The sequence below is a fragment of the Rhinopithecus roxellana genome, chromosome 14, assembly GCF_007565055.1.
Source record: "Rhinopithecus roxellana isolate Shanxi Qingling chromosome 14, ASM756505v1, whole genome shotgun sequence".
NCBI classification, from domain to species: domain Eukaryota; kingdom Metazoa; phylum Chordata; class Mammalia; order Primates; family Cercopithecidae; genus Rhinopithecus; species Rhinopithecus roxellana.
Genome location: NC_044562.1, coordinates 25,371,818 through 25,399,730, shown reverse-complemented (window position 1 = coordinate 25,399,730; position 27,913 = coordinate 25,371,818). Strand labels below are relative to the sequence as shown.

Below are 27,913 nucleotides of genomic sequence, written 5' to 3'. Positions count from 1 at the left end.
ACTGTATAAATGGTACATGGTAAAAAGACCTGATGCCTAAAAGCCAGTGCTCTGCATGCCACACTGCATCCCTGTGACAGAGTTTAAAGGGTCAACTGAAAAAAAGGTGAAGAAACACTGTCTTCCTTCTACCTCTCTGTCCTTTGCTTAAATCATCGAGAACTCAAAGTAAACAAGTGACCAGTTTTACAAGGCACTAGAATTGAACATAATGTTTGTTACTCTAGTGGTTCTCAACTGGTGGTGGTGGGTGACGTTGCCCCTCTGCCCCCAGAGTAGATGTGGCAATGTCTGGAGACGTTTTTGGTTGCACACCTGGGAAGGAGGTGCTACTGGCATCTAGTGGATGGAGGTCAGGGATGCTGCTAAACTTTCTCCAGTACCCAAGACAGCCCCCACACTAAAGGGTTATGTCAGTAGTGCCAAGATAAAGAAAGCCTGCTCCAGGGCACAAGAGAACACACATTCCCACTCTCCCCCCAGGTGCCACACACTGATACCTCTGATTTTCCTTAGTTTAAAACCAAAGTCTCCGTCTGAAGTCCTAGACTGTTTCTCATTAAATCAATGACTGCGTTGGTACCAATTTACACAGTGGTTCTCCATGGAATTTTCTTCTTCTTTTTTTTTTTTTTTGAGACAGTGTCTTGATCTGTTGCCCAGGCTGGAGTGCAGTGGTATGATCTTGGCTCACTTCAACCTCCGCCTCCTCGGTTCTAGTGATTCTCCTGCCTCAGCCTCTCGAGTAGTGGGATAACAGGTGGGTGCCACCATGCCCGGCTAATTTTTGTATTTTTAGTGGAGATGGGGTTTCACCATATTGGCCAGGCTGGTCTTGAACTCCTGACCTCAAGTGATCCACCCACCTTGGCTTCCCAAAGTACTAGGATTACAGGGGTGAGTCACCTGACGTGGCCACTCCCTGGAATTTTCAAGTCAAGCCTTCTCTATTTGGGAGAGGAAGGAATGAAGGCAGTTACTTTTGTGCATCTTAAAAGGGAAAGGATGTGGTACCGGTAACTGAAGCTTTGGCCTGCCAGTCCACCTTATCCAATTTGTCAACCCAGGTTCATCTACAGCCTGTTGAGAAGTTTGGCAGCTAGAGGTGGACATGCACATAGCACATTGAGCCTCCTGCAAGAAGCACTGGGGAAGGTGTGAACCCCAGGTTGAGTAACTGGGCAGCTGTTCCACTGCAGGAATAGAGGAGCCCCAGCCTCCTGACGCAGTGCACCTCCTGAAACCTACAAAGCAGCAGTAGGGAACCGTGGATGGCATTATCAGTCCTCCCCACCCACCGCCTGGTCACTCCTTACAGGCTGCCTTTTTCTTATTAAGACAAAGCCAGCTCTATCACTCAGGTTCAGGAAACAGAACAGCCAGGCACTGAGAGAAAAATCTAAAACATTCACATATAACCTAAATTATTCTTACAACCACTGTTCTTACTCCCTGGGAGCTTTCTAAACCGGTTCTACCCAGTTACCCGCTTAGCTAGGCAAAACGGAGCCCAAACCCCTACTTCCCTCCAGTCCCTTGTGAAAAGGGAGTAAGGCCCAGCTAGAGGGAAAGGAGAATCAGCAAGTAGAACGCTGCATTAGGTCTCCAAACCACCCTGTGCAAATCACCCCAGAAAGGCCACCTGAAGGAGGGCCTGTTCTGTCCGCTGGGCGGCCCTCTTTTTCTCACAAGGGGAGTCCATGCCTTTTGGATAAACAGAGACGCCTTTTCTGGGCTGTGAGAACCCCGCTTTGGCAGGGTTCATGGAGGATGTCGGGTTTTATCAGGCAGGAACTCAGCAGCTCCTGCATTCCTATTTCAGTGAGCCAGACAGAAGGGCAAGGAAACCCACACCCAACAGCATACAGAAGACTCAAGATTCCTGGGGCCCAAGTGTCCAAAAAAAACCCACTTTGTTCCTTTGAAGTCAGGGTAGTATTTCCAAGGTTGCCGTGTAAACAAGTGTACCCTATTAAGTTGGTTTATCCCTTCATTTATCCTACAAATATTAATGAAGCACCACGGTGCCAGGCCCAGTGCTGGGATGCTAGGGAGAGAACAGGCATGAAAAGGCACTTGGCACCTGCCATCCCACCTCTCAGAGTCTCAAGGCATAGTTCTCCACCTGGGTGACTCTGTCCCTCAGGGAGCATTTGTCAATATCTGAAGACTTTTTTTGGTTTTCACCACTGGGTGGGGGCCAGGGAGGGTGGTGCTATGGTATCTGGTAGGTGGGGGCCAGGGAGGGTGGTGCCATGGCATTTGGAGGGGAGAAGGCCAGGGACCAAGCAGCACCCACAATGCACAGGGCAGCCGCCTGCAACAAAAAATTACCCAGCGAAATGTCAGTAGTGCCAAGGTTGGGGAAGCCTGGTATAGAGGGGAAACAGACCTTAATCAAATCATCTTACTACTTAATTGATATTTACTTTCATTTTCACATATTTACTTTACAAATGCTCTAAACTTGAGGAGAGTGTGTAAGAATGGAAGCAGAGGCACACGTGGGCCAGGGTGAGAGGCAGTGGCCAGGGAAGCGCTCCCAGGAAGGACCACGTGGGCAGACATTGGAGGATGGGCTGGATGTGACTGGACAAAGGGGTGGAGAGATGGGGGCAGGGAAGAGTGTTTCAGATAGACGCTCTCAAGTGCAAACAAACCTTGTGTTGGGAGGTACCATGGATTATTCTGGAAATATTTTTCTTTTCATACCATCATCACCTTACAGCCTTTGCAAGACAAGGGCGACCCTGTGTCCATGACCCCAACAAATACGCAGCTCATCAAGACATACCACAGAACCCAACCGGACAGAAGTTGGAAAAATCATTCACACTCCAGTGTCTATCTTGTTCCATGGCTCTCTTTCTCAACATCCAGCACTGTGCATGACAACAGGCAGGAAGCAAAACTCTAATTTTTCTTAGAGTTGACATTAAAAGCCTGAGTTTCATAAAAGGAAAAGCTGATAAACTATAAAACTGATCAATTGAACCTCATCAAAATGAAAAGTTTTACTCTGCAAAAGATCCTGCAAAGATGATGAAGAGACTAAGAGAAAATATTCTCCAATCACGTATCTGTCAAGGGACTAGTATCTAGATTACACGGAAAACTCTTAAACCCCAACTATAAAAAAATCATATTAGGAAATAAAAGACATGGACAGATAGTCCATTAAAGAGGATGTATAGATGGCAAATACGTCCATGAAAAGATGTTCAACATCATTAGCCATTGGGGAAATGCAAATTAAAACCACAATGATATGTCACTACATGTCCAGAAGAATGGCTAACACTAGTGACGACACCAGCTGCTGGTGAGGATGCAGAGAAACTGGATCACTCACACATTGCTGGTGGGAATATAAAATGGCACAGCCACTCTAGAAAACAGTTTGGTAGGTCAGGTGGTAGGTCAGGTGGCTCACGCCTGTAATCCCAGCACTTTGGGAGGCCAAGACAGGTGGATCACCTGAGCCCGAGGTCAGGAGTTCAAGACCAGCCTCACCAACATGGTGAAATCCTGTCTCTACTAAAAATATAAAAATTAGCCAGGTGCGGTGGCAGATGTCTATAATCCCAGCTACTCAGGAGAATCGCTTGAACCCGGAAGATGGAGGTTGCAGTGAGCCAAGGTTGTGCTATTGCACTCCAGCCTGGGTGACAAGAGTGAAACTCCATCTCAAAAAAAAAAAAAAAAAAAAAAAAAATTGGTTTGGTAGTTTCTGTTTATTATTTATTTATTTATTTTTAATGTAAGTTTGGCCATTTCTTACAAAACTAAACATGCACTTAACTATATAATCCAGCAACCCTGGACATTTATTAGAGAGAAATGAAAATCATTCCACATAAAAACCTGTATACCAATGTTCGCAGCAACTTTATTTTCCAATAGCCCCAAAGTGGAAACAGCCCAGATGTTCTTCAGTGGGTGAATGGTTAAACAAATTGTGGTACATTCATACCACAGACTACTGCTCAGTAATAAAGAGAAATAAACTACTGATACACTGAACAACTTGGCTGGATTTCAAAGAATTATGCTGAATGGAAAAGCTTCAAACGGATGCATACTGTGTAATTGCATGTATATACCACTGTTGAAATAACAAAGGTGCAGAGATGGAGAACAGATCAGTAGTCACCAGAAGTTAGAGAACAAGAGAGGGAAGGGGTGGGTGTGGCGGTAAAAGGGAGGCACGAGGGGTCCCTGTGGTGGAACTGTTCTGTATCTTGCCTGTGGTGGTGCCCATACAAGTCCACACATGTGATAAAACTGCATAGAAGTAAATACATACACCCCAGTGAGTACATGTAAACCTGGAAATCTGAATAGGGTGGGTGGATTGTGTGATGTCAGTTTCCTGGTTGTGGTACTGTACTACAGTTATGCAAGACAATGCCTTTGCAGGAAACCAGGTAAAGGGTATATGGGAGCTCTCTGAATTACTATTTTTTTTTTACAACTACATGTGAATATATATAACTATTTCAAAATAACAACAAAAAAAAGCCCTACTGTAAAATTTTAGTCAGCAAACAAATGCCAATGTACCTTAGGACAGATCTTTTTATTTCTTACTTTTCCCTGTACTGCAAATGTACAATTATGCAAAAATGTAATATTTTTGGTCCTTTTAAAAAGAATAGCTACAGTTTTAGTGTGCTTGCATAACTGTACATTTTCATAATTATTTGACTTGTAACAGTATTAATTCTTATTCTATAAAAAATTAACAAAAGGATTTAGGACACTATACATGGCCCCTGCAGGTTCCTAAGACAAACTACCCAAGTTCAGATGTCACCTCCACTGCCAATTAACTGTATGACTTTTGACAAGTGCTTGCCTTCAATGTGCCTCAGCTCCTCCATCTGAAAATTGGTGTAATAGTAGTTCTTACTTTAAGAGTGGTTATGACGATTTTAAAAAGTACTACATCTCAGGTTCTTAGGACATTCTTGAGGCCCCACTCAAAGCTGGCCTCTGCTGTTACCCCATTTACCACCATCATCATGAAGGCCTGGGGTCCTCTCTTCAGCCTCTGAAGGTCTATGCTACAGTCTAGCTTAACATTTCCTCAAGTGCAAAATGTTCAAATATTATAATTTCTAAAAATCAAAACGAATGTTTAAAGCTGTCTTTAAGACTTTTGGTCTTTTTTCAATTTCCTTTATTTCTTTGCTATTAGAGGGAGTCAAGGATCTCTAGTATATGACTTTATCAGACTTTCACATCTGGTCACAGGTCCTCAGGGAAGGTGACTTGAGAGGCCTTGCCCTCCCCGGGGGAAGCAGCTCAGCCCTGTCACTCCATCGACAACCCTGGTGATGGGCTCAAGAAATGATTGATGGTCACTGACGACTGAGGAAATGGGCGTCAGGCTCTGGCGATTTTCCTTGTGTTCTTTCCAAGGCTGCCAACCTCATGAATAAGGAAGTGTTTTCCTACCAGTCTGAAACTGAAATAGGGTGGGATTACATTAACATAATTTTTAAAGAAGTTTTAGTGTGTCAAAGCCAGACCAGCCCTGCCTCAGTGGTCAACAGACTCCATGATAGAAGTCTAGAGTTTAGGCCAACTCTCATCACAGTTTTGTTTAGATGAATGAAATACCTCATATAGAAAATGCTTGATCATTGCTCAAAGAGATCATTTAGAAATAGATCCGAGCTCCGTTGGAAAGCCTATTACAGTGGTAACTGGAAGGTGAGGTAATCCAGGAGGAAAATCTTCCATTTTTGCAAGCAGACTCTAAAACACTGTGCTTCTCCAAAAAAGGGTAGAAAGATATATAGAAGTCCCTTTATCATAGAAAACTACGATGAGAGGAAAAAGTACTCCTCACCTCAACCCTGCTGTTCTCCCAGGCTCCACATCTTCCTAAGTGACACCACCAACCATCCATCCAAGAACCTAAGCCAAAGTCTGGAAACTGTCCTTCATCCTTTCCCTTATCCCACAGAGCCATCAACAAGCAAAAAGCTCTCTATCGTTTGAATGATCCACCCCTCTCCAGTTCCTCTATCCCCAGCCCAAGCCACCAATATCTCTGGAGGAGGACACTGGTCTCCTAGACCCAACTCTCTGCCTGCACTGCCCCAGTGACTCCAAAACCTGAGTCAATCCCTCCGATGACTTCTCTACGCTCTTGAAGAAAATTCAGCACCCTCTCTCCATAGCCTCTGAGTCGGCCTGCCTGGTCTGGATTTGGCTTCCTTTTCCACAGACAGCAGGCCCCCCTCAACCGCAGGAAATACGTTCTAAGACCCTCAGTGGATGCCCAAAACCATGGAATATGTGGAACCCTATATACACTGTGTTTTTTCCTGTTCATAAGTACCTATGATAAAGCTGAATTTATAAATTAGGCATAATAAGAGATGAACAACAATAAAATAGTATAATAATAAAAACATACTGTTACATATATATTATACATATGGATAATATGCTGTAATAAAAGTTATTGGAATGTGATCTCTCTCTGAAAACATCTTACTGTACTGCATGTACCAATTTTCAGACTGCAGGTAACTTAGGCCACCAATAAGGTGGGGACTACAGTGCTCTGTCGTCCTTGCAGATCACAGAACATGCCTGCTTCTTCCCAGCCTCAGGCCTTCATGCCTATGTTCCCTCTGACTGGATCACTGTCATCTTCCCTTGTCTCTGTGCCTGTGAGCCCACTGGGGACCTTGTCCGTCCTGTTCACTATGGCACCCCAGCCTCCAGCATGGCACATGGACATTGAAGTGCTCGATATATAATGGAGATATTGAAGAAAAGGAAAGCTTTCAATGATCTGTTGATTGCCATCACGTATTAAGGTCAATGACAGTAGCCACCATCTTATAAGCAGGTACGGTCTAAAATATTTGGGGAAGTCTTTTTAAAAAAAAAAAAAAAAAAAGAATGCATACTTATTTCTAGAGCAAAGTTGCACGACCTTGTCACTCCTGACATGTGGGTCTAGATAATTATTCATTGTAGGGGGCTGTCCTGTGTATTGCAGAATGTTTAGCAGTATTCCTGGCCTTTACCCAAGACATGCTAATAGCACCCCACCCAGATGTGCCAACCAAATGTCTGGAGACACTGACAAATGTCCTTGAGGGAGACAGGAAGGATCATCCCTGGTTGGGAACCACTATTACAGAGGAAGGTTAGTAACTGGTGGTTAGCATTTTAATTCTGCCTTCAAAATGCCTAGTTAACCCATACTTTGTCTGAATCACACAAGTAATGATCCATTTTAATATGGTATCACCTAACTGCCATTTACAACATCATTTTAGTGGGAGCATGCATTCCAAATCCCTAGTGATATTTATGAACCACCATGGAAAGGTTGAATTGTCTATCCTGAGAGTCTCAGCTTAGCCTTCTGCATCAGTATTCTAGGTGACATCTGAAGTGAAATGGTACGAAGAATGGAGGGAAAGGTATAGGAGTCAGAAGAGAGTTGGGGGATGGATGAGTCTTTTCATATCTGGTCTGACCATTCATTTGTGTTTGGCATATAAAAACAGAATAGAAACAAGATAACACCTTCGTGTTTTGCGTCCTTCTGGAAAGCACCATCCCATATATTTCCATGGTGGGGCAAAACCCAGGAATGAAACGTGAAAGACTAAGACTCAACACTGATCTCACTCCCTGTTTGCCTCTCTTCAATTAATATAATATGTTGCTGAACTTGGAACACCTCTTCAGAAATGCAAAATGATTTCCTAGTTTTACCTGCCACACTGCAACAATATTTTCAATTATTGGCTAAACTGCAAATGCCCCACGAGTCATTTAAATAAATCTCACATGTATGAAATAGTCAATTGTGTTCTCTGAGCAATTCCCAGCTGTAAAAATAGAGCCACGCCGAACATAATTTTTTCTGCAGCTAATTGAAAATACTGCACATATAATGTATGATTTAAAGCACCCAGGAGGAATTTTGATTTGCATTCCCTATTTTAAATGTACAATCAAATGCTGTCTTAAAGTGCTCCACACATTTAAGTCAATATTGCCTGCCTGAAGCCCCAACCACTCCTAAATTTTAGCACGATGAATGGATGTTCGAAGGTTTTTAATGCTCCAAGTGACTTTTTAAAACAATGGCTTTAACAGGGCTGCTTTTCCTGAGAAAACAAACACTCCTAGACATGACTGGTTCAAACCTCTATGGCTGAGAAAAATTTCCAAAATAGCAATAAGATGCCTGCCAGGAAAGAGAGACCATGGATAAGGACATCCTTCGTTCAGGAGTCAAACCCATGGTCTCGTAAGTGCTCGTAGCTGTTGCCCTGGCGTTAGAAATGCCCTCGACATTCATTCATCTGTGGAGGTGAAGAAAGAAAGGGTGCCCAGAAGCTTGGGATCTGGGAAAAAGGGGTGCCACAAGATGTATGATCATCTTCCATTTCTAACAGAGCTTGAGAGGTTGCACAAACAGTTCATATGCTCTCCTAGTCAACGAAACAGTGATTCAGGGCCTACATCAAGAGGGAAGCACAAGAGTAGAAGCTTCAAAGATGAAGGGAAGACAGAGTCCAACCTTAAGAGCCTGCAGACTAACAGATAACAGAAGTCCTTAAGGACTAAGAAAAGAGGTAGAAAGTGACACGTTGAGTTTCAGTCAAACGAGGAAGTTGGCTATTTGCTTTTACTTAACATGAAACAACACTATCAGTTTATGTGTGTCCCACCACAGGGTAAATTAGTAAGAGGAGGTGAAAATCAGAAGAGCAGCCATACCTCTCTCTCCCTACTGGGAAGGATAAGACAGTGACCCACAGTGGCAGCACCTAACAAACCATAACCAAATAATTAAAAGTATCCACATTTAAGGTTAATGCTGGGTGCAGTGACTCACACCTGTAATCCCAACTTTAAGAGGCCAAGGCAGGTGGATCACTTGAGGTCAGGAGTTCGAGGCCAGCCTGGCCAACATGGCAAAACCCAGTCTCTACTAAAAATACAAAAATTAGCCGGGTGTGGCGGCTGACATCTGTAGTACCAGCTACTCAGGAGGCTGAGGTGGGAGAATCACTTGAACCCGGGAGGCAGAGGTTGCAGTGAGCTGAGATCACACCACTGTGCTCCAACCTGGGTGACAGAGTAAGACCCTATTTAAAAAAAAAAAAAAAAAAATTAAAGTTAAATGACATAATGAACACCAGACATGTATTTATTCAACAAATGAAAGTACTAGTCATAACTTAGTGTTCTTCCTTAGATAACCCTTGACTTTTATTTCACAAATTAAGAAACAGATAGGAAATAATGAAAGGACTCAGAAATTATCTATTTCAATCACCTGTCACCAGAGGCTATTCTCTTACATTATCTGACATTACAAAATTTGTCCTTTAGACACTCCCAGTATCTGGCAATGAAGGGCCCTGGTATGTGGAACTTTGCTGAACCACTAAATCTCTTGTGCTGACTGACTAGGAAATTCCCTACAGGCCACACAGAACTAAAACAAATGGTTTTAGCTCTCTGACATGGGCCATTAACTTGCTTTCACATGGTACTTACCAACTGATATGGCTTGGCTGTGTCCCCACTCAAAACCTTGTCTTGAATTATAATCTCCATAATCCCCAGGTGCCAAGAGCGGGACCTGGTGGGAGGTGACTGGATCATGGGGGCGGTTTCCCCCATGCTGTTCTCCTGATAATGAGTGAATCTCATGAGATCTGATCATTTTATAAGTGTCTAGCATTTCCCCTGCTGGCACTCACTCTGTCCTGTCACCCTGTGAAGAAGGTGCCTGCTTCTCCTTTGCCTTCCACCATGATTGTAAGTTTCCTGAGCCCACCACCCCCAGCCCTGCAGAACTACGAGTCAATTAAACCTCTTTCCTTAATAAATGATCCAGTCTCAGGTATTTCCTTATAGAAAGGTGAGAACAGACTAATACACCAATCAAGCCTCCTATAACATGTGGGCTTCCCATGAAGATTTTGTTAAGGTGGGGAAAGTCCTTATTGGTCAGAAGACCCTCTTGTTATTTATCTGTCTGGTAATTGTTAGTCAGTCTCTCTGACCTGCAATGACCCTGGGTATCCCGACAAACTCCAAGTTGTCTTCTCTGCTTCATGCTGGGGATCTCCCTCAGCGATGCCATCTAAGCAGCCAGTGTCTCTGACACCATACAAATAAAATGCAGCACCATTTGGTGATCCAGCCTATGTTTATTCTTATCCCTTTGGCAACAGACACTATTTACTTACTATCTTTCCCAGGGCAATAGAGGGAAGGCAGGAAAGTACTGAGCTTGTATTCTAGAACCTGAGGAGGAAGTAAGGGAGAGGAAGAGCTCAATGTAGCTAAATCAGCTTCCTTACAAACTTAGTCTACAGGTAGGTTGATTTAAGCAGTTCAGAAACCTTTAAAAAGGTTCAATAGAAATAAAACAGAGAACATCTTTCCTACCCTCCCTCCAAATATATCAAAGGTGTCATATTAAAATACATGGATTCCAGCAGTACACGTGGAATAAATATTGTCCATCTTTTATTAGGTGACTAAAGGGCTACTTTGAGATATGTTTTGGCACCCACAAAAGTAATCCTGTGACACTGGGCAGACATTCTTTCCTTTTTCAGTTTTCCATTCTGGCTCTTGTAATCAAGGTGGGTTTCTTATACCAAGCCTCTCTACCCAGGCCTGTTGTAAGAAACCCATACAGCTTTGGTCCATCCATATCCTTCAGTGTAACTTTTTGGCATGAATTACATGAAAAACAGTGACCCAGAAAGAGTCCGAACTGGGTACAAGAGGTGGGTGGTCCCTGATTCCCACATTTTGACTTCTGGGGAAAAATTATATGAGCCATTTTCCAAAATATAGTAAGTAAATAAAAATATATGTATCTATAGGCACAGGATGTAGAAATACTTCTAAAGCAGGAAAAGGGAATGAGGGATGGGGAAGATATGAGAAGACAACTTCCACTTTAAGAAAGGTTCCTGTGCTTTTATCTCCAACTCTTTGCTCCTTTTGCTTTCTTCCTTCAGTACAAAGAGTTTGCAAAGAAAATCTCAAAAAATTTTTTTAAAAAGGTGATCACTGTCCCCCTCTTCCTGCCAAGCAAGCACCTATCAAACGAAAAAAGTTCTTCAAAGCTCAGAAACCATGTTAAGTGATGGGAAACACGGTTCCGAACCTGGGCTTTAGTCACTCAGCTACTGAATTTCTTCCTATAACCTGACTCCATTTCCTTTGCTACAGCTGATGCTAACTCCTTGTGAAGGGATTTAAGGGCCAGGGGACATTAGCTATTTCCCAGAATAAACCTATGCCCATTTAACACTACTGTGGAACAGGCCTGTTGTCTAGTCCTGGGCCTGCCTGCAATGGGTAAGTCATGTACCTGATCTGTGACTCAGTTTCCTCATCTATAAGACCAGTGACAAGCAGCCTTCCCCACCCTGAACTTCAGAGAGCTGCTATGAGGATCTCATGAAATGCGATGCTGAAGAACAAGTCAATAACTCTTAGGTACCACAGAACTTTTCTTCACAAGACCAGCCTGCTGCCCCACTGCCCAACATCCAAAGCTAAGGTAGGAGAACAAGAACTTCTAGAATTAAAAGTCAATGACAATGGAAGTTCTCTTTCTCAGTTTTATCTAACCTCTAGTATAAGAAACTGCACCAATGAATCTTTAGGGACGAAGGGGGCTGAGCTTCTTTTTGTCATGAAGTTGCATTTTATAGGGGAGAACATCTCCCCAGTTACTCATAGCCAATTATGGAGACAACGATCCCCAACAATGGCGCTGGTGAGTAGCTGCACAGAAGATGGGAGAGGAAACTTTCATGAAGCCCTACTATGTGCACAGCTCTGTGAACACATCATCTCACAGACTTTTACACACAGAGATGCAGAGAGGTTGGGAAACCTGCCCACATCACGTAGAAAAAAAGAGCACATGGGGGTGCCCACCACCAAGAGACTGGCATTGCCAGGGGCTTATCCCAGGGACAGGTCACCTGCCTTCCCTCTGCCCAATCCCCTGGGTCTCTTTTCATTACCTTAGACTGCAGGATTGGCACTAACCCCATTCCCCAGCTTTTACCTCTCTTTTCCTCCCAGATGCAGAAGTATGTTTCCAGCACATCTGACCAATTTCTCCCACGTTGTAAGAGTGAGGCTTCCCTCCTCCAGCATTAATTCTTTATTCCTTTGATCAGCTTCTAATTCCCATGTGTGTTAGGATATAGGGCATCCCCCATATAAGACAGACCTCTTCTTTTCCCAATGAGAAAATCCCTACTCTCTACAAGTTTTGGTCAATCTGCCTGAATAAGCTTTATGACTCACACATGAAATCATACACACTATGAGTCAGAAATAGTACTTTTCATTCTATGTCCACCTTCCATGAAGCAATTTAGCTCACAGTCTTCCCAGGTAGTGTCCATACGCCTGTCCTCAATTTTTGAGTTGTCTAACCATTCTTCTAAGCACAGCACCTCCTTACCTTCCAAGTTGCCTATGATACAGCACTTTTCAAAACGATGTGCGACACTGCCACTGCAACACCCACCCTAGGCCATCAGAAGCCCTTCAGAGTGCATCAGGAAAGTTGCCCTCAGAGGTAAAAACACATTCATGATCCGCACAGCATATGAGTGATGGTGTTACTTTTAAAGTGACCTTTAATGGTCTTAACAAAATTTCAAATGACAGAGGGCAGCTAGCTCCTCAGGAAACCCATTTCCTCTTCTTGCCAACCACAGAGCTGGGCTACATTTCCTAGCCTCCAAGGTAGGTGGGTGTGACCATAAGGCTGAACTGTACTTCATGAAATAGGAGTAGAAGTGACACATTCCACTCCCAGGCCTGCCCTATCAAAAGCTCCCATATGAAGTCCTCGGTGATCTTTCTGCTTCCACCAGCTCAATGCTGACCAGCACAGTGACCTTAGCAAGTGTCTGTTAAATAAAGTGGAACCACAGACAGGAAGAGGCTGGGTTGCCAAATCACCAGGTTTCACATAAACATGCCCGCTTTGGGCTTTATACAAGTGGAAAATAATCTTCCCTCATGTTTGAGTCACGGTACATATATGGGTTTATTTGTTGTAACAACTAGCACTATATTAACTAATACAATGTTCAATATCTGGCAACTCTGAAGTTATAACCTCAGGAACAAGTACTAAATCTGCATTCAATTTCTCTGCTTCTCTTTTTAAAACTTAACCCCTTTTCATGAAGCAATCTTGATAAACATTCATTATATGCATTGATTGAGAGAATTTCAGGGGAATGTGCCTTCCCCATCTGTTCTCAGTCATTCTGTCATGGATCTCATCTATCTAGCTTTTTTTGTGTGTGAACTCTAATGATTTCGTAAGGACCCTACTAGATAGCAACTCCCTTTTTGCAGAACAATTTTGAGCAAATTTTTTGCTTCATGTTTAGGCACACAAGCCGGGACACTCATTTTCATAGAGAAAATTCTGTATTTCAGTGCCTTTTCATGATGCACTCAGAAATTGCTCAGGTACCATTTTCAGCTTATGTGCCTGGCCCAGAAGGGATCAGGTCTTAACGCAGGCTTGTGTATTCCCGTGTCTTGCTGTCATATTTAATGTTTCATACCTTTCCAAAGTTGTCCATTAAAACTTCTATCTTCCTTTTAAGGGAATTAATCTCTCCTCTGTGAAGGAGTTACCTGTTTTTCTTTGGCCATAAAGAGCATGTGAGAGACTAAACAGCCAACTCTCAGCTGATAGAAATCAATAAATACCAATTCTACAAAGTTTCAGGCAAAAAGGATTTTGTGGAGAGTCAAGTAAAAGAAAAAACGAGGACTGTTGTGCCCAGGAGGGCTATCCAGACACTGGTGTTTATCAGCTATGTGCCAACATTTCCCTCTGCAGAGAGATTTACCTCTGGCACAAAGTAGTGTCTGACACTTAAGATACTTCTCTGCATGAAGGGCTTGGCATGAGCACTACTGAGCCCCCCTGTTGGCTGTCTGAAAGCTGGGCATTACTCCCCTAATCTCACATAGGAGGACACCTACCACTCACCCAGATTCCTCAGCCACAGAACCATCTTGGGCTACCAGCCTCTCACACAGTAAGGCAATGCACAGAGAGCACTTTCCTGACCTATGGCTCGCACAGGCATCAGGGACTGCTCCAGTCTTCAGGGTCACAGACTGCTCTCCTGATGTCCTGTCCTAACTGAGAGGGAGGGGAGGGGACTTCCATGCAGCCTTCCCCAACAGTTCAGTCCACACTGACCACTGCCAGCTTGACCTCCCAAACATGTCACTAGTATCAACTCATTTTGGCAGCTGATTATTGATCCAGTGCAGGACTTAGGGAGAAGGTGGGAGTGGTAGAAGTGGCTGGCTCTGGTGGAGGAATATTTTATCACCATGGTGCATGATGATAATAAAAAGCAAATCATCTGAGGTAATTTCATTATTGCTTTCAGATCTTCCATAGACAATGCACCCTGATTGCCTCCCCCTCCCTCACGCCATATGCCACTGTTCTAGATGATCTCGAATTGTTATTAGGTATCATAGATGTGCCCTTTCTACCTAAATAGATAAATCCCTCAAAGATTGGCCTGTTTTGCAGATAATTCTGTGTCCCTCTAAGCACCTATTACAGAGTAAGTGCTCAAAAACTAGCTCTTCAGCTGCACACCACCCAAATACAACAGCATGCTGCCTTCAACTTCCTTCATGTCCTGTGTGGGGTGTACACATTAAGAACAAGTCTTGGGGAATCTCTTTTACCCTCTGGAATGAATCTTCCTCGAGAACATAGGAGTGAATACAGAAAAGACACAATAGAGAAAAAGAGCATGAATCAGCCATGGGGCTCTAGGATTGGGCTGTAAGAGCCACCAAGTTATGGGGGCTGCTAAGAGCTAATCAAGGGTGAGTGGCAGGTGATGGCAGTTCTGTCATCAAACCGTACCCAGACTTGACATCTGGAGAGGTAACAGGTGACAGGAGTCAGAGACGTGAATTCTCAACCTGCCACAGCCCTGACTTTGCCAAGTGACTTGAGTCACTGTATTTCCTACTTCCCTGCTTGTTAATTGGGGACACTATGATCTTTTTCTGCAAGGAGGGTAATATCCTCATCATTCTCTATTCTCTAGCCATGGAAATAAAGCACAGAGAGGGAAGTATTTTGCCTAACGACACACACTGCTAAGTGTGGACCTGGGGTTTGAAACCAAGTTTATTTGACCTCTATCAACTCATCCTCTGCCCAGCAATGCTCTGACCTTCAATCTGTGGGGCCGTGTATCATTGCTCAGCCACATGGCTTAGCCTCAATCATTACTAAAGATAGTGTTTCAGGATCCAAAGTCTCCACCCCAGAGAGACACAGACCTGGAGTCTATAACCCATCAGTGGGAATCGGAGCAGGGTGTTCTACACATCTGAATCTCATTTTTTTCGCCTATAAACTAGGAATGATTTCTACCTTACAAGAGTTGTTAGGACTCAACAAGATCATGTATAAAATATACCTAATAGTACTTGACACACTCATGATGCATAATTTTCCACTTTCCTCTCCCCTTTGAAGCACTTTTTGGGCTCCTCTACGCCAGGTTTGGTGGAAGGAGCCCAAAAGGATAAGATACCCCACTTGGAGGTTCCTAACATGGCAGAGAAAACACATGCAGAAACAGAACACAAGGTAGAGAGTAGTACATAAGCATAATTTTGCCACTGTACATGTAAAAAATGTACTTATCCCACTCATTGAAATTTTAGGCTAAAAAGTGACATACGCATTGGAAAAACTATGTCTTCATACTTTCCACTATGCTACATTAATTCAAATTAGTATGATCAGCACTTTGATATTCATGATTTACCACCTTGCTGCACAAGAACAGGTTTATTAGGAATACTGTGGCATCCTTAACCAATCCTCCAAATTGTTATTTTAACATGCCATTAAGAAATTAGCACAGGTTTGGCATAAGATAATAGGAGTCTTTCAGTATATAAATTTCAAAGAGAAAAATCCACACCTTTAGACAGAAAGCTCTCCGTTACAATTAAGTCATCACACAGACTCTTCCTGGCATCCCCCAATCTCACTGTTAGAGCAACAATTCAGGTGCTGGCATATACTCAGACTGCTGTATGAAGTCCAAAGTGGTTAACTGCCAGAAAAATCCTTAAAAAAATCCTATCAATGGAAGCAGAAAACACATTTCTTATCTGGGAATGCTTGCTAAGGTTAATCCAACATTCTTAGAACTCTTTTGCATATTGATGGAATCAAATCACAATTAAATGACCATCATCATGTGCTTTAAAAATATTCACCACATGTTTAAAATAAGTTATTTCTTGGTATCTGGACATCACTGGACACAGCAGAATGATTTGTTCACAGTCAGAAAAACAAGAATGAAAAGAGAAGCCTCTGGATGCTACCCTTGCAGAGACCTAAATATTAAACCAAATAGATTATTTTTCCTACTGCATAGACATTTTTTGTTTTGTTTTATTTTGAGACAGAGCCTCCCTCTGTTACCCAGGCTGGAGTGCAGTGGCACAATTCCGCTTACTCCAACTTCTGCCTCCGGGGTTCAAGTGATTCTCATGCCTCAGCCTCCCAAGTAGCTGGGATTACAGGCGTGTATCACCATGCTCAGCTAATTTTTTGTATTTTTAGTACAGACAGGGTTTCACTATGTTCAGGCTGTTTTTGAATTCCGGGTCTCAAGTGATCTGCCCACCTCAGCCTCCCAAACTGCTGAGATTACAGGCGTGAGCCAGCATGCCTGGCCCTGCATAGACATTTATTCGTTATTCACAACTAACCTAATGGAAAAAAGCAGCCAGCATGACAGGGCTACCTGCAACGTACTCCCTGGAAGATCTCTTGGTAACACGGCTGTTTACATCTCACAAATGCAAGGGTGGAGTCAGAAGGAGGTTATTTCATGCAACAGCCTTCCTTTGCCTCATAGCTAACGCACAAGAGCCTGAAGACTGCAGGCAGGACAGATGACCAGGTGACCATTGGGGAGTACTGCCCACTGAGAGTGCTGCAAGAAAGGGGTCTGGAAACGAAGCATGCAAAGACACAGAGCAAGTCTCTCATTCATCAGGTCAAACACACAAGGAAGACATGAGTCTCGGAGAAGTGCTCACCTGTACTTGTGTGACAAATATTACCCAGTGTTACCCAGTGTCACAACCACAGCCACCTTGTGTCCCGAAAGTCAGCTCCATTCCTGCCACTGTGCTTAGCGCCTAAGATATACTCTTCACTTCATCCTCACAACACTTAAGGGGTGGCCCTTAAGCCTAAACACCTCACTAACCCAACTCACGGATGGGCTTGGAGATGTTTAGACATTTGGCTTTGGCTCATGGCCTCCAAGATCTAGCCTCTAGATTCAAACCAAAGCCCGCTGGCCTCCAAATCCTCCACACTCTTAATTACTATACTGTGGAGGAAGAGGAGGAAAAAGGTATTTTAAAATGACAAATTTTGAAATAAAGGTAACTATACACCTTGGAAAAAGAAGTTAAATCCCAAACGGAATTCAATTAGGCATCTTTGAAAAGTCATGGCACACTTGTTCTGTGGTTCTGCTGAGTTTCATCCAGCTCAGCTTCAGTTATCCGCTTGGACTCTGTGTAAATCTCTCTACCTTCTCAATCCAAAGGTCAGTACTAATTTTAGATTTCAGTCCCAGAAAAAAACAAGTGTCTAAGGAAGGAACTAGGGGGCCAAAGGCATAAAACCATGATTCAAACGTACCACAGAGATACCAGCCTCTTTCTGTCTCATGTGTTTTGGTTGTGATTCTAGGCATATTACGCAGCACAGCGAGCAGGTAGTCTTGAAAGGAGGAGTGTGCTTTGACACGAATTTCTTTTCAAGAAGGTATAAACATTGATGGGATGTAAATCTTTGAAAATCCATGGTATCAGCTCACAGTTCACACATCTACAGACCTGGGTCCAGGCTCCGGCACTGACACATAAAGGCTGCGCGACCCTGGCATACAGGCTGTGTGATCCCCACACACTGTGTGACTGTGGACCCTTTATCTCTGCCACACCCTTCCTTCCCAACTACATGAGTGGGAATGGTATCAGCATCTAGCCGAGAGGAAGGCACGAGGCTCTAGGAGACCACACAGAGCCTCTGCTGGGTGGGAAACCTAAGGAAAGGCAGCTGGGGAACGCCAGCCAGCACGGTCCTCTCCACACTCCCTTTCCTCCTAACCAAAGATCGACCATGCTACTCGGAATTCAGCCAATCATAGGACCTCACTCCTCTGCCCACAGCCATTGGTACAGGGAAGGGCATGTGACCATGTGACTTAGCACCAGCCATTCATAGGACCTCACTTCTCTGTCCACAGCCATCGGTACAGGTAAGAGCATTTGACCATGTGACTTAGCATCAGTCAATCATAGGACTCACTTCTCTTCCCACAGCCATTGGTACAGGGAAGGGCATGTGACCCTGTGTGACCCTGTGACTTAGCATCAGCCAATCACAGGACCTCACTCCTCTGTCCACAGCCATTGGTACAGGGAAGAGCATTTGACCATGTGACTTAGCATCAGCCAATCATAGGACCTCACTTTTCCCACTGCCATTGGTACAGGAAAGAGCATTTGACCATGTGACTTAGCATCAGCCCATCATAGGACCTCATTCCGCTGCCCAGTCATTGGTACAGAGAAGGGCATGTGACTGAAACTGAACCAATCAGAATTCCTCCCTAGGATTCTGCCCCCCCCTCCTCCACTCCCCAGCGGCTGGAACTGGCAGAAAAGCCCCTCTTTCTTCCTGTTTCAAGAGGCTGTAGGGAGGTAAGCCTGGAGCTACCTACAGTCATGGTCCCGGAGAGGACAACCACAATCAGCAGAGAGAAGCAGAGATGAGAGGCAAGGAGAGAGAGAAGAAAGCCTCCAAGTCCTCAGTCTTTGGTTCCAGCCAACTTCAGGGCCAGAACCACCTCTCCCATGCTTGAGAGTGGGCACTGTCAGCCAACAGCTCCACCTTGTTTCCAAGTTATTTTGATTTGGGTTTGTGCTCTTGTAAGCAAAAGATAATGCAGTAGTTAATAGTTTCTATAATCTTAACAGTGACCAAATCCTCAGTAAGAATAACTTCTTGAGTGAATTTCTTATTTAAAAACTGAAGAAATAAATTTTAGTAGAGGAAGCAAACACTGCCTTTATTTACATAGCACTTTCACGAAAGGAAGAAAGAAACATCCGTTTTCATTTGTAGTCACCTTATTCATTTCCGAGTGGGCTTTGTATTTGGCATTAAACTCTTTCACATACCCACATCCACCTTCAAGATTTGGCCCATAAAAACTTAGGATAAAAACAAGTGGTTATTTTTTCTATAGCTATATTTGCTGGCACTACATGGAGGGCGAAAGTTGGGGTAGGGGTAAGAGAAAGCACTTATGCTAATTTTGGTATGCTCTCAAGAGAAATTCCCCAGGTTACCAGAGTTCTCACTAGGGGTTGGGGGTAGGGCACGGTTTACAAAAACAAAGTGCGTTTACCAAGATTTGCAGCCCTAACAGGAAATCCTGACTCTTGAAGGGATTTTTTTCTTTTATATTAAAGTCTCCTCGTATTATTCTTCAAAGAATTAAATAAGAAAAATGGAAAGGCACAATGGATGTAAATTCCAATTCTCAAACGATCTTCTGAAGCAAAGGATAATGTCTTAGGTCAAACTGTGGCAAAAGCCTGGGTGTTCCTGATCTAATCTTGAACTAGGGTGCCCACCCCAACCTTTGGAGGAATCCCAGGACATGTTTGTCAAAACATATGAGTGGAATTACAAATAGAGGATTGCTTGGGCTCAGTGGCCATCCTCATGCACAGAAAGTATCCCAGAAGGGATGCCGACTTTCCTGGGCTGGGCTTACATCCAGACCTAGAAATCTAACAACAGAATAAAGACAAGACTCACTGACTGTAGAAATAGACTTGGCCTGTTGGATGGGAGGTGGTATTTCTCAAAAGAGAAATAAAATCGTACTAATCGTTCAGTATTCTTAAATTGGGAACTTGGAGACAAGAGATAACCTAAAAAGGTAGTTTATTGCATTTGACTCCATTCTGTACCTAAGGGTATTTTTAAAAAACCCAACATTGGTTTTCAGATTAGGCATGCAATCTACTCATGAGGAAAGATGGTTTGAAAAGAGAAGATGGGCACATTTATGTGTGGAGAACAGGTTGACAAGATTCAAGTATACGGGACCTAATTTATTTAAAACTTTATAAATGCTCTAAGGAATACAAACTAAATCTTCACTTTGGCCCATGATGCTCTTTCTGAATACTAATGCTGAATGATTTTATAGGCTTAACAAAGTGAGAGACAAGAACTTTAAGATATATAAGCACAGGATAATGCTTTTGTGAAAAAATTTTATCTAGACTTGACATTTATGAGAAAGCCACATCAAAAGGAAAGGGAGCCAATAATTTATAGGTTTTAAAAATAAGACGCCTTTGAGATCATTTATTTCAACATACCCAATATATAGACAAAGAAATTGAGTTCTAGATGGTAACCTACATACTCTATTGGTGGCGCGGCCCATATCCTCTCCCAGCCTGCTCTTTCTACCTAATTTGATTGAAGATATCAGCCAAAAAAAAAAAAAAAAAAAAAAAAAAAGTCACCAAGAGGTCATTTATCACCATCACCAAGGTTAATAGAAATAAACCAAAATACATCCTCCTACCCTGTAAAACCATGAAATGCAGAGTGCAACCCAGCCAACAGACCTCAAGGAGGGCAGAACCATGCCAAAGGAAGGTTCAGATGAGGATAACTGAAGTGAACACAGGCAGAGAAGCGCTTCTGTATTAGACTTCCGCTTTTCTCTTAGTAATGTTTTATCTCAAAAGACAAGGTTAATCAAAAATTTAAAATGTCTGAGGATGTATATTAAATTTGCGAGTACGAAAATGAGGGCTGGTGGTCTGGCAGGGAGAGCTCCCCTTTGAGTCTGGAATACAAACACTCTTCCATAAAGCATGCAGTAAACTTACAAAAAATATGAGTATGGTTTAGTTCAGACATCTGGTAATTGCCTTTGGGCCACACACCGCTGCTGGTGCAAATAAAACTAAAACACAAGCACGTCTTTCTGGAGCTGAGAGTCTCCTGGATAGGGCATGTTGCTACAACACAAAACTGCCATCATTGAGGTACGCCCGGGGAGGGGTGTACACGCTCATGTGCCACAGAGGGTTGGGGTGGTGACTGCCAGCAAGGCCTTTTTGAACCTGAGTCTTGAAAAGGAGAAATCAGCCAGACAATGAACAGAGGAGAAAGAGAATTCCAGGCAGAGGTACAGAAGGAACAAAGGCAGAAAAGCATTGGGCAGTACCAGTGGAGTTTAAAGGAGGTGCAGTTTTGCAAGAAAAGAATGTTTCAGGCAGAGGGCAAGGCAGGGAGATGGGAAGGGAGTGAAGAAAGCTTTCACTCTGTTGGGTCATTACAAATGGCCAGCAGCCTGGTGAGCCCATGGAGCACTGTGGAAAGTTCCCTGGCTGCATGCTGACAGGAACTGAGTTCTGGGTCAGGACTCTACTCTAAGGCATCTAAATGACCTTGGGAACACACTGTATTACTCTGGGTACCACACGTAAAACAAGGTTCCCCATGTTCTAAGGGTTGGGGACTCCCTGGGATGGCCTGTGCCTCCATATTTACAGACTCCCCACTGCTGTTTGGGATGTAGAATTGACGCTGCCCTATCTCCACCCAGGGGGGCTGCAAGGAAGTGGGGCCGTAGTAAGGTTTGTAGAAATGGTTTCTAAACAGTAGGGACTGCCATCAACACTAGAACTCTGTATTAATTACCCTACAGAAGCTCAAAAGCATCTTCAGAAACTCAGGTACGGGTCACTGTATCAAGATAGCGGAGAGCTCATCTTTTAATCTGAGATACCCAACTTGTGATATGACACGGCCACTTCCTTAGAGTCAGGGGTTTAAGCTCAGGCAAGAGAGAGCCATCGAATTTTATTAGGAGGGACCCAAGAAGACTTGGATTTGGGGCAGCAGGAGGAAAGTCACACCAGCAACAACACGGAAGAGAGTTAGAAGGGATGCAACAAGAGGTGCACGACACTGTGCAGTAAGCACTAGACATTCCCAGGCCGTCGATGGTCACCTCAGCCTAGGGTCTCTAGCTCTGAAGCCCATGGGAGTCAGAACACTACTATAAGCAAGGGTCACAGGTCCAGGGGAACCAGAAAGCAAGTGACCTCCAGTGTAGACAGGCACTGGAAAGCCAGCAGCAGCTGAGTGTTGCCACATGGAAATGTAAGCATCCTATTCCAGGTTTTTTTTTTTTTTTTTTTTTTTTTTTGGAGACAGAGTCTCACTCTGTCACCCAGGCTGGAGTACAGTGGCGCCATCTCAGCTCACTGCAACCTCTGCCTCCTGGGTTCAAGCAATTCTCCTGCCTCAGCCTCCCAAGTAGTTGGAATTACAGGCGCACACCACCACGCCCGGCTAATTTTTGTATTTTTAGTAGAGACGCGGTTTCACCATGTTGACCAGGCTGGTCTTGAACTCCTGACCTCAAGTGATCTGCTTGCTTCAGCCTCCCACAGCGCTGGGATTACAGGTGTGAACCACTGCGCTCTGCCTATTCCAGGTCTTCTAGCTTTTAAGAGAAGCTATACATCCAAGTGGCGTCTCCAGATGTCTAAATATTAACTCAAGTTTTACATACTTTGTTCAGGCCAACAACACCACTGCCTACTGCTAGAGGTGGCACACCGGCCACCATTTTGCCACTTTTGGACTCCAAAGCAAGGCAAGGCCAGCGTGACTAGAGCAGACCTTTGTGGAATTTCACAGCATAGAGAAGCAACAGGATCTGGTGACGGCCTGGATGTGGGCAGTGCAGGAACCCGGCATCACTGTGAGGCTCCTGCTCCAACACCTCCATGAATGGTGGCGCCACTGCCAAAAAAAAAAAAACGGACAAATCTTGGCTAATGATGAAACAAATATGGGGTGGGTGGTGAAAACTAAAATCAATTTTGGATTTACTGTGGGGTGTTTTTTTGGTCTAAAGGGCATGGGTAAGTGCACCAGACTGCAGGTAACTGATTGGAACACAGGAGCATGCTCAAGCTAGCTTACATGCCAATCTAGGACTCACTTCATATTGGTAACAGTTGAAGCTGTGGGAACATGGTTCACCCAAATACACAGGGCACAAGAGGGATGACAGCGAACCCTGGGTAACCTCAAGAGGTAGCAGAGATGCCAGGGAGGAAGAAGGAAAACCAGAAGGTGGCAACCAGGGGTGGAAAAAAAAAAAACCATCGGAAAGGAATGGAAGAACCTCATCAAATGCCACGGAGAAGCCTAGTGGGTATCCATAAGATTGCTTGTTCAGACGAGAACACATGGACACAGAGAGAGAAATATCACACACCAGGGCCTATGGCCGGGGCAGGGGGGTGTTGGGCAGGGATAACATTAGAAGAAATACCTAACGTGACAGGTTGATGGGTGCAGCAAACCACCATGGCACATGTATACCTATGTAACAAACCTGCACGTTCTGCACATATACCCCAGAGCTTAAAGTATAATAATAAAAATAAAAATAAAAAAAAGATTGCTTGTTCAGGAAGTCATGGGCCTTGAACTGTGAGGAGACTCTGGCCGGCTTGCAAATTGCTGGATGGGAAGGGGAGACCAGTTTAAGAAGCCTAGAGAGACGTGGTGGTCATTACAGGTGAGCTGAGGATGCAGGGACAAGGGAGGTTAAGGCATTCTTAAAATACTACTAAAAAAGAAAAAAGCTCATAGGGAGAGACTGAAGATAAAAGTAAGGAAAGGCAGTAACATTCACAAGGAGAGAGAGGCATTGGGAGTTGGGATTCAGGACACAGCTGGAGACGTTAGTCACTGCCCCAAGGATGTCATCTCTCTAAATTTCTCTAAGTTCTCAGTCTAACTTGATTTTTCTTTGTAATTCTACCCTATTCATTTATCATACATTTACAATATGTTGTGTTTGCTTTTAGTTGGTTTTCTCCCACAAGAATGACAGTTTCAAGCGAGCAAGGATCTGCTCTATTTACCACCTATGAGTATCCAGCAAAGTACCGAGACACAGTAGAAGCTTAAGAAGATTTATTGGATGACTGGGTAAACACAGAAAAGTCTGTACAGGGGAGATGGGGGAGGACGTGAGGAGACCCTTATGACCTCTATTTTCTTGGTAGAATGGGCTACAAAGTCATCTGCCAAACCCGCAGGAGGAAAAGGATTGGAGATCGATGCATGGAAGATTACAGTGGGAGTCCGGTTTGCAACCCAGAAGGAAAGAGCTTGCGGGATGGAGGCACTAAGAGTTTTCAGAAGTTGAGCATCTCAGAGAGGGCAAGACTCGGAGGTACTTAGAGGACTTAGTAGCTGGAGTACATGGAAGACACTGGATTTGAGTCAGTCAAGGAAGTGCACATCTAGAGCGTCCCCCGCATGGACTTTAGGTCTAGAGGTGGAGAAATAGTCCAAGAGCCAAAGTCCCCATGCAATGGGAAAGGAACTGGCTGGAAGAGGACAGCAAGGCGGAGATGCACCCAGAGATGTGGCCAGGTCACCACCTCATTTCCAACTCTATCACCTCAAACAATCTCTCACTGGTATTTAATCACCCTTGTGTGGAAGTGAAAATTAGTTTCTTTTGGAGACAGTAATTTTAAAATTAAACTAATATGAAGTTCATGGGACACAGAAATTTTCTGCATAGATTCACTTTTGTTTTAGAATAAAACACAATGACATTTTCATGACCTTCAGTAATTGCCCTGCATGGTACAATATTTTCAAACATTACTTTAACAAAGAATCAAAATTTGGGGGTTAAAAGAAACCTTAGCTTACTTAGGTTAGTACCTTCTTTTGCATAGCCAAAATTTTTTCTATTGAAATACTGCAAATAGCAAACAGTTACTGATTTAGACCTTCAGATAGTGTTGAAACTGCCTTCAATTTTTGAAGTGTGGTTTAGAATATATAAATTAGCAATGTAGACATTTCTTCCAGTTATCTGTGCTCAAGTTCTGATATAAAATCTTCAAAGTACACAATTATCACATATATTGTTCCACAACAGTTCAGGCAAGGAAACGGCTTCTTGGCTTGAAAGAGGAAATCTCACACCTTCGAACACCTTTTTATGCTGATGCTAAATATAAGAACGTCTCCTGCAAAGTAGTCAAAGCAAGACAGCAGAATTCGAGATTTCTCCAGACACACACACACACACACATACACACACACACACACAAAGAATGTGTTTCGTTCATTAAAACACTAAAACCTTCAATAGCATCTTCCATAATACCTGAAGGTGGAGTGCTGTCTTATGTAATAGAAGCCTGCCTTCGCCGCTCAGTTTGTGGACACATTAAATGCCTAATTCCTTCCAGAATTTCTGAGTACCGTACTTCCACTTTACCTGCAGTCACTCATCCGCCTCGCAACTCCCGTTTCTACAGATGATGAAAATAGCAAAGACCTGCTCGCTCGGGTTAAACCGGCTGCCAGAGGCCAAGTTAAAGGCTTTCCCCACACCACGCGTCACCTCCCCCTGCACAGGCAGAGGTAACAAGTAAGAGTGCGCCAGTCTCTCCCCATCCGGCGGCGCGCAGCCTAAGTCCGGGGTAGGGGGACGCCGGCAAGCAGCTGGAAACCTCAGGTTCAGGGTCAGGGCCGGCTTGGATGGGCGGGCAGGAGCCACGCCGGCCCCGGGGCTCCCCACTGCGGGTACCTCTGGACGCCACTCCGGGGCGGCCCCGCCTTGCCCTGCCCGGGTCCCGCTCGGGGCTCCCCGCGGGCGGGACCGGGATGCCCGGCGCGCACCCAGCCCCGGCCAAGGCAGCCCGCGGGAGGCTGAGAAAGTTCACTCCTCCTCGACGTCGGCACCCCCGGGTGCCGCTGGCCCCGCAGGCCCGGCAGCTTCCCGGCCCGGGGCAAGGTCGGGGCGCGGGGCCGGCGGCGCGCGGAGCCCCGGGGAGCGTCCCCCGCCGAGGGCAGCGCCGGCCGCGCCCGGGAGTCACGGCGCAGCCTGTACTCACAGCGCTCGCTGGATCCCCAGGGGGCGGCCGCGGAGGGCGGTGCGGCCGCAACCGGAGCGGGAGCTTGGTCTCGGCGGCGCGGGGTCAGAGGACGGAGCGAAGCGGCGGCGAGGAGGGTCACAGCCGGAAAGAGGCAGCGGTGGCGCCTGCAGACGCCGCGCAGCCCGGGCAGCCCCACAGCGCGAGCTGGCTGCCGCGGCGGCGGGGGCTTTATCGGCGGCGCCGTGCGGGCCCCCGCCCCTTCCTGCCGCCCCCGCCCCCGGCCCGCCTCGCCCCGCCTTCCCGCCGCCTCCTTTGTGTGGCCGCGGGCCTCAGCGTCCCCGCGCCCGGCCTCCGGGACGCCCCCTCTCCGCCCGCGACCTCTCGGATGCCGCTCCCCCAGGGGTCCCTGTCGCGGGGCTGCGCCCGGAACGCGCCGGGGAGACGCACAGACCCCGAGGTGCCGCGCCAGCCCGGGCCCGGCTGCACGTGGGTCTCCCGGATGGGGGTGTGTGAGGTGGCGGGGGGGATACCGGGGCTCGTACCGCGTCCCTGAGACCCAGGGCATGTCGTCTTGGCTGCCCCCTGGAAGAGACAGAGGGCGCCCTGAGACAGTGCTCACTCCTCCGGATGATGGGGAAAACGGTGCCAGGACGCGGCCGGGAAGGGGCAGATAACCCCTCGAGTCGTTTTGCAGGGTGTCCTAGACTGACTTCTCCCTGCCTAGGGGACAGAGGAGCGGCGGCAGGTCGCCTTAGGCAAATACAGACGAAGAGATCCAGAAAACTGGATTCCTGGCTATGGTGACAGTATGAGGTACCCGCAGCGTCCTGGGAACTCAGCCCTTCTCAGCCAGTAACCACGGCTGCTGGGACCCGGTGCGCGGTAGAAAGGCGCATACCCCAGGGGCCTGCAACAAATGACCGTCCCGCTCCGGGCTCTGTTACCTGGATCTCTCTTAGTTGGTTCCTCCTTTGCGTCTAGTTAGGTTTCTGGGGACCCAGGGACCCAACTTTAATGACAATAATTTATGTTGCCGTTAGTGTAGAATCCTCGCTAGCTGGCAGATGGCCCCAACAGCGAGGAAGAAATGTAAATCTCCCTATACACAGCCCTTAATTAAGGGTACAGTTACTGATGAGAGTCACTTGGAAGATCAGCCTGCAGTCACGCCTTGGCATGTAGATGGCCGTGCTAGAGTGTGCACTTGTGTGTTGGGGAAGGGGTTGCTCTTTAAGTGTAAAATCTGGACCAGCCTAACAGTGTTCTCAGTCTCTCATAGAGGGAAACAGGTTATGGGAGGCTTGGTCCTAAAATAAGGAGCAAACAGTCTACAAAATGAGCATGTTTAATTATTTTACAGTCATACCAAATATTTATATTCAGTTACAGGGCACGGTATACCTCCTTTCTTGTTCTCTGTGCCTGAAATGCTTTTTGTCCCAGAATCTTCTATGTCTGTCTGCATCCTTACACTTTAGATCACAACTCAAATGTCCTCTCCCCTAGGAAGCCTTCCCTAGCCACTTGAGATAAAGTCGCTTCATCCCCTCTAACCTATGACTTCCTTCATGGCCCTCATCATGAATTGATTTTTTTTTTTTACCTGGTTTCTTGCTAGTTTTCTTCTACTCTCTTTCATTGGAATATACTCCCAGAGACCAGGGAAGAGAAACTAATCTCAATATTGTTTCCAATTGCCTAGAGCCATACCACACTTATAGCAGTTACTCAGTAAATTTTGTTGACGAGTGGATAAACTACTAGCCAAGTGACTTTT

The 27,913-nt window shown here is 45.2% G+C and overlaps 1 protein-coding gene across 5 annotated transcripts in view; it reads right to left on the bottom strand.

Annotated features, from left to right (window-relative positions):
* Nucleotides 1-26,401, bottom strand: part of SERPINE2 (serpin family E member 2) — a 65,719-nt gene extending 39,318 nt beyond the window's left edge. The window contains exons 1-2 of one of the 5 annotated variants that reach the window (XM_030916204.1): nt 26,155-26,256; nt 22,895-23,017 (exon numbers count right to left, since the gene is read on the bottom strand). Coding sequence is in view for 1 of the 5 variants with exons in the window: in XM_030916203.1 (XP_030772063.1) it covers nt 25,536-25,549 (14 nt within the window). In the remaining 4 variants the exon portion in view is untranslated. Of the gene's footprint in view, nt 1-16,886; nt 17,023-17,800; nt 18,279-22,894; nt 23,018-25,535; nt 25,726-26,154 lie in introns of those variants that run through there. The other 4 variants (XM_030916205.1, XM_010356037.2, XM_030916206.1 and 1 more) reach the window with 4 other exon arrangements.
* Nucleotides 26,402-27,913: the final 1,512 nt, after the last annotated feature.